The following is a 7,500-nucleotide window of genomic DNA, read 5'->3' on the forward strand; positions in this document are numbered from 1 at the left end:
TGCTGGGAAGAGTTGTTTATGCTTCTGACAAGTATCAACTGTCTGAAATGCACAGAAGCGACGCATTGGGTTTAAGTCCAGAAACCTCCTGTGTTACAAGCGTATATACCGACATTAAAGTTTGACAATGTGCAAGACAGACACCGCACATGATTTATTCTTTGTCTTAATGCACAAGGCGGGTTCATTCACACGGTAACTGAGCGAGTTTGTGAATGTGTGCGGGCACGTTTACAGTTTTCAACAAACAGAGGGGTCCCGCTGTTTACTTTGAGCATCCTCTGTTAACAAAAACAGCAGAGATAAGAAACCAGTCCCGACTCCACACTCTCAATATTCCCATGTTCTCTATCTGCACTGTTTTCCTGCAGGTTTTACCACATGGGCGCTGACCTACAATGTGTAATACAATATCTATGACGTAGTGGATACTTAACTTTATTGCAGGACAGCAAGTGTATAGAGTGACAGTACAAAATGGTTCAAAGTGGAGGTTGTGTATACTTTGTGGTTACTATACAGTACGACTTACAGTGTGTTATTTCTTTCACAGATTGAATCAAAGCTGAGTGTTTTACTGGCAGATAAACACCCTGGAAGAAGTTGAAAGATTTGTTTAGTAATGCGTGCATGATGAAACCCTCAAACCATACGTTCCACAGGCATAAAAAGGTAACCATGCAAAATGTCACGTTATTCAGTCCTCAAAATTGAACTGTAACAGCTTCCACATTTATGAGGTTGCGAAGCCCTCCCAACTCTGTGAAGATTTACTTGCAAGACCTTGAAAATTAAACAGGAAGAAAAAAATGCCTATATGTCTTTCCAACAACTAACACAGTCAATGAATTTCTGGTTCGTCGCAGGTGTGTTTCAGTAATGCTTTGCAAAACGGGCTGGACATGAGTGGACACATCTGTGTTTGCAATCAAGCTAATTAAAAAGGAACCAAAACATATTTGCGACTGTTAAGTCCAATTACAAACCCCGTTTACATAGGAGTTGGGAAATTGTGTTAGATGTAAATATAAACGGAATACAATGTTTTGCAAATCATTTTCAACCCATATTCAATTGAATGCACTACAAAGACAAGATATTTGATGTTCAAACTCATAAACTTTGTTAGAATTTCATGGCTGCAACACGTGCCAAAGTAGTTGGGAAAGGGCATGTTCACCACTGTGTTACATGGCCTTTCCTTTTAACAACACTCAGTAAACGTTTGGGAACTGAGGAGACACATTTTTTAAGCTTCTCAGGCGGAATTCTTTCCCATTCTTGCTTGATGTACAGCTTAAGTTGTTCAACAGTCCGGGGGTCTTCGTTGTGCTATTTTAGGCTTCATAATGCACCACATATTTTCAATGGGGGACAGGTCTGGACTACAGGCAGGCCACTCTAGTACCCGCACTCTTTTACAATGAAGCCATGTTGATGTAACACGCGGCTTGGCATTGTCTTGCTGAAATAAGGTAACGTTGCTTGGATGGCAACATACGTTGCTCCAAAACCTGTATGTACCTTTTAGCATTAATGGCGCCTTCACAGATGTGTAAGTTACCCATGTCTTGGGCACTAATACACCCCCATACCATCACAGATGCTGGCTTTTCAACTTTGCGCCTGTAACAATCCGGATGGTTCTTTTCCTCTTTGGTCCGGGGGACACGACGTCCGCAGTTTCCAAAAAAAATTTGAAATGTGGACTCGTCAGACCACAGAACACTTTTCCACTTTGTATCAGTCCATCTTAGATGAGCTCAGGCCCAGCGAAGCCGACGGCGTTTCCGGGTGTTGTTGATAAAAGGTTTTCGCCTTGCATAGGAGAGTTTTAACTTGTACTTACAGATGTAGCGACCAACTGTAGTTACTGACAGTGGGTTTCTGAAGTGTTCCTGGGCCCATGCAGTGATATCCTTTACACACTGATGTCGCCTGTTGATGCGGTACAGCCTGAGGGATCAAAGGTCACGGGCTTAGCTGCTTACATGCAGTGATTTCTCCAGATTCTCTGAACCCTTTGATGATATTACGGACCGTAGATGGTGAAATCCCTAAATTCCTTGCAATAGCTGGTTGAGAAAGGTTTTTCTTAAACTGTTCGACAATTTGCTCACGCATTTGTTGACAAAGTGGTGACCCTCGCCCCATCCTTGTTTGTGAATGACTGAGCATTTCATGGAATCTACTTTTATACCCAATCATGGCACCCACCAATTTGCCTGTTCACCTGTGGGATGTTCCAAATAAGTGTTTGATGAGCATTCCTCAACTGCGCTCCCCTTACTCACCATTGTTTGTTATACTCAATGGTTAACTGGACATCTTTATGTGCTCGACGCCTCAATCATTGGTATGTTTTCATCTACAAAACCATTCTGGGTATCACTCCATCTTATCTGTCTTGTCTTTTAACAAAGAAACAAGGAAGTCACAATCTTCGTTCAATGGATGTTCTGCAATTTGTTGTCCCCAAAGTAAGAACTGAACTGGGCAAGAAAGCATTTAGGTTTTCAGCACCGAAGGCTTGGAATAACCTACAATCGAACATTAAACTTCAAACCCTAGTTACGCTGAATGAGTTTAAAGCTTCTGTGAAAGGACTGCAGTCTACCTTGTCTGTATGCACATGTGTCATGTGAGCAAGTTTTAATGTTGTAAATGTGATGTTTTATGTATTTATTTACTGTTTTTAATGTAACCTTGCTGCTGCCCTCTTGGCCAGGTCTCCCTTGGAAAAGAGATCTTTGATCTCAATGGGATTTTACCTGGTTAAATAAAGGCTAATAATAATTTATCAGTATTTATTGCCACCTTTCCCAAATTCTTTGTCACGTGTTGCTGGCATCAAATTCTAAAGTTTATCAGTTTGAACATCAAATATGTTGTCTTTGTAGCATATTCAACTGAATATGGGTTGAAAATTATTTGCAAATCATTGTATTCCGTTTATATTTACATCTAACACAATTTCCCAACTCATATGGAAACTGGGTTTGTACAACATGAAGGCACGTGTGGATGAATCACCAAAGAATGTAGAAAAGCACTATGTGTAGTTTAGCAAGGGTTACATGTAAACCTTTGTTTCCTGCTTTTTAAAAAATTATTATTCTTAAACTGCAGTGGAAAAAACAAATCACAAAACTTTGGAATTGAGTTCGAAATGCTAACATGCATGAATCTTGCAAGATTTATGCAACAATATTACTTCAAACATGACCTGTACCGTTGACAGCTCCCTGAAACTGATTTAGAGTTCATCTTTCCACGCGAGCAGTCAGCATCTGTTCTCTCATGGGCGAGGACTGTTTTGAAAGAGCTGTTGTAGAAACATTACAGCACAGAATGAACCTAATATCGAACAACCTCATAAATTCTTGAGAGATCATGTTGAAGCAAAAGCATATTTTCGAGTGGAAAAAAATATACAAAGAAAAAAAAAAAAGATTATTGGCTTTCGCCTACTGCATTTATTTGGAAATCCCCACTCAAATGTTCACGAATAAAACTGTGCATGCATGAAATATGGTATTCTAAACTGCATTAACTGAAAAAGACACTGGTCTTTTGAGGTAAGGGTTGAATGTTTGAGTTCCATTTGGGTGTACTAACATGTAACTAGAGATGCCGATAAATGCTTTAAAATGTAATATCGGAAAATATCGGTATCGTTTTTTTTATTACCGGTATCGTTTTTTTAATTTTTTTATTCAATCAACATAAAAAACACAAGATACACTTACAATTAAAGCTGCAAGCAGCGATGGACGGGACATAAAATTCAAACCGGAGCAGTAATTAAAACTCTTTCGTCAACTTTTAATCAGAAGGGTTCAATCTCTCTCCTGTGCTAGTTTGAAGCTGACATGACAAACGCGCTCAGAGGAGATAATGTTTGAAAAAAGGTGACCAGTTTTTACAAAACTTTTGTTTTGAAGGGGGGATTGCAAACTTCCTGTTGATTTTAGCTGGGGGTTGTCAATATATGAAATGTAGGTCTAAGTGAGACCTACATAGAGGTTTTTGTTTCATGTCTCTAAGACATTCTTACTAGAAGTTACTGGCAGTTTTGTCTGAGTTTTCTTCCTAGGAGCAGTTGTGTCTGTGTTTTCTTCGTAGGGGGCGCTAGAGCGCAATTTTGAGATTTGGGGTTGGGTTTTTTATTAGGTCGCAATTTTTGCCAGTCCTGATGTGTGTGTCCAGTTTGGTGAGTTTTGAAGCATGTTAAGGGGGTCAAATTACAGCTCAAAGAGGCAAAAGTGACTGTTTTTAGTAAACTTTTGTTTTGAAGGGGGAATTTCCAACTTCCTGTTGATTTTTGCTGAAGGATGTCAATGTATGAAATCTAGGTCTAAGTCAGACCTACATAGAGGTTTTTGTTTCATGTCTCTACAATATTCCTACCGGAGGTTACAAGCAGTTTTGTCTGTGTTTTTTACTAGGGGGCGCTAGAGCGCAATTTTGAGTTTTGGGGTTTGGTTTTTTTATTAAATGGCCATTTTTGCCAGTCCTGATATGTGTGTCAAATATGGTGAGTTTTGAAGCATGTTAAGGGGGTCAAATTACAGCTCAAAGAGGCGGCCGGTATAATAATAATAAAACCTTACAATTACAATAGGGTCCTCTGTCCCAAAGGGACATTGCGGTCCCTAATTAGTGCACCAACCCAAAAAACCTCCCTCCCCCATTTAAACGCATTCACACAAAAGGGTTGTTTCTTTCTGTTATTAATATTCTGGTTCCTACATTATATATCAATATATATCAATCAATCAATCAATGTTTATTTATATAGCCCTAAATCACAAGTGTCTCAAAGGGCTGCACAAGCCACAATGACATCCTCGGTACAAAGCCCACATAAGGGCAAGGAAAAACTCACACCAGTGGGACGTCGATGTGAATGACTATGAGAAACCTTGGAGAGGACCGCATATGTGGGTAACCCCCCCCCCCCCCTCTAGGGGAGACCGAAAGCAATGGATGTCGAGTGGGTCTGACATAATATTGTGAGAGTAAAGTCCATAGTGGATCCAACATAATATCAATACAGTCTGCAAGGGATACAGTCCGTAAGCACACATGATTGTGCGTGCTGCTGGTCCACTAATAGTATTAACCTTTAACAGTTCATTTTACTCATTTTCATTAATTACTAGTTTCTATGTAACTGTTTTTATATTGTTTTAATTTATTTTTTATTCAAGAAAATGTTTGTAATTTATTTATCTTATTTTATTTTATTAATTTAAAAAAATATATATATATCTTCACCATACCTGGTTGTCCAAATTAGGCATAATAATGTGTTAATTCCACGACTGTATATATCGGTATCGGTTGATATCGGTATCTGTAATTAAAGAGTTGGACAATATCGGAATATCGGATATGGGCAAAAAGCCATTATCGGACATCCCTACATGTAACCCATGAGCAAAGTCACCCTATGAAATTTTGTAATATCACTTCTATGCAGTGAACCAAACTCGGAATATGAAGTGAACTTTAACAGAGTGAAGACACACCAAGTTAGACACGCTCCCCAACACACACACCCGGAGGACACCTTTGATAATGAACAAAACCCGCAGCAACTAACTGTTGAGGCCAGTTGCCATGGTTACCATGGCTGAGGCACGTCGAAGGACCCAAGGTGACCGACAGGGCTGTTGATCACCGTGGTAACAGCAGAGCCATTCAGACACACCGAGGCTGCGCTTCTTTCAAGCACCTCTTTTGTCAATCACTCATAAACACGACACACACAAAACAATATTTTTTATGATCTTCTCTGTGATGGTGACACAGACCTTAAAGCAATGAAGCGGTCGAGGTCTGACGCACGTTGGTTTTACTGTAGGATTTTATTAGTCTTTGTACTCACGTAGTTGGTCGAAGTGTGTCTGCAGGCCATCTGGTCCTGGGACTGAGCACACCAGCCGAGCCTTTTGAAAAGTGCTCCACTTGTTCACCAGACTCCTCTGTCCTCCAATGTCATTCTGAACACACCCCGAAAAAAATTGGAAATGTGTACATCATATGGCTGAAAAGTCTTTATCACGTTGCAAGTGTTTTAAATCGGTCGATATCGATCATTATTGGTATTTTTTATGACCTATCAAAAAACATACTTAATGTGATCATTTTTATTTAAAACAGGTGTCTCAAACTCAATTTACCTGGGGGCCACTGGCTGCAGAAACTGGGTGAAGCTGGGCCGCAAGAAAAGATTTCTGAAAAATATCTAACATGCACTTTTTAATGAATTCCCCTTCTTTGAATGGCTATCCCGCCCTAGCAACATACTTGTTTATAAGTAAATGTAAGACCATAATAATGTTTTTTTTATTAAATGTGCTTTTTTGTGTGCTACAGTTTGTATGTGTAAAGTTAAAGTTAAGTTAAAGTCCCAATGATTGTCACACACACACTAGGTGTGGTGAAATTTGTCCTCTGCATTTGACCCATCCCCTTGCTCACCCCCTGGGAGGTGAGGGGAGCAGTGGGCAGCAGCGGCGCCGCGCCCGGGAATCATTTTTGGTGATTTAACCCCCAATTCCAAGCCTTGATGCTGAGTGCCAAGCAGGGAAGAATGTTGGTATGAGCTTTTAAACATAACCCGTTAACTGCTGCCAATCAAATCCAATCAAATGGTGAATAAGATACTCTTTAGGGTTCATATGTTTGTAAATCTGACTGTGATGAAGTCAGTGCCTCACCAGCCATCAACCTCACCGCACGTCACTGGTACCTCGGTATGCACCACTTTTTGCTGAAAATCTTTGCCGTGGTTTTCGTATACGGCCTCAGTTATTGTACAGCCAAATATTCTGTTTGCTTAGCATATCGTTGTGTTGGCGACTCAATCTCTGTGCTTTTTTAAAAATTATTATTTGAGGACATCTACTAAATAATCCACCATGGGGCCAGAGAAAGTAGTGAGTGCCAGCAATTTTATAAAAAAAGGTGAGAAACACTATTGAATTCAAGAAATAACTTCTAGTTAAGTACGAAGATGGCATCCTCATGGCTGTCCCCTCTTCTCTTCCCTCTCTGCTAATCGTCGTCTTCGCCAACAAGTCTTATAATATAAGGTAAAAGTGACGTTAAATGTTCATTTCTCCATCTTGTATATGTATTTCACATTTGTTTTTAACATGCAAGGTGGCAGCAGGTAGCTAATTGCTTTGTAGATGTCGGGAACATGGATTGTCGTGATCACAAAATGCAGACGACAGCGGGAGGCAGTGTGCAGGTAAAAAAGGTATCTATAGCTTAAACCAAAAATAAACAAAAGGCGAGTGCCGCTAAGAAAACGCGTTGAAGCTTAGGGAAGGCTATGCAAAACTGAACTGGCTACAAAATAAACAAAAACAGAATGCTGGACGACAGCAAAGACTTGCAGCCTGCGGAGCAGAAACGGCATCCACAAAGTACATCCGTACATGACATGACAACAAAGTCCACACAAAGAAGGATACAAACAAGTTA

The 7,500-nt window shown here is 40.0% G+C and overlaps 1 protein-coding gene and 1 long non-coding RNA gene across 2 annotated transcripts in view; one reads left to right on the forward strand and one right to left on the reverse strand.

Moving 5' to 3' along the window:
- The window catches only part of LOC133615792 (uncharacterized), a 517,593-nt gene that overhangs the window by 251,530 nt on the left and 258,563 nt on the right, over window positions 1–7,500 (forward strand). The window lies entirely within an intron of this gene.
- Window positions 1–7,500, reverse strand: part of sema3h (sema domain, immunoglobulin domain (Ig), short basic domain, secreted, (semaphorin) 3H) — a 229,400-nt gene that overhangs the window by 78,420 nt on the left and 143,480 nt on the right. The window contains exon 10 of the mRNA XM_061974468.1: window positions 5,894–6,008. Within this exon, the coding sequence (XP_061830452.1) occupies window positions 5,894–6,008 (115 nt within the window). The remainder of the gene's footprint in view (window positions 1–5,893; window positions 6,009–7,500) is intronic.

The sequence above is a fragment of the Nerophis lumbriciformis genome, linkage group LG01, assembly GCF_033978685.3.
Source record: "Nerophis lumbriciformis linkage group LG01, RoL_Nlum_v2.1, whole genome shotgun sequence".
Lineage (NCBI taxonomy): Eukaryota > Metazoa > Chordata > Actinopteri > Syngnathiformes > Syngnathidae > Nerophis > Nerophis lumbriciformis.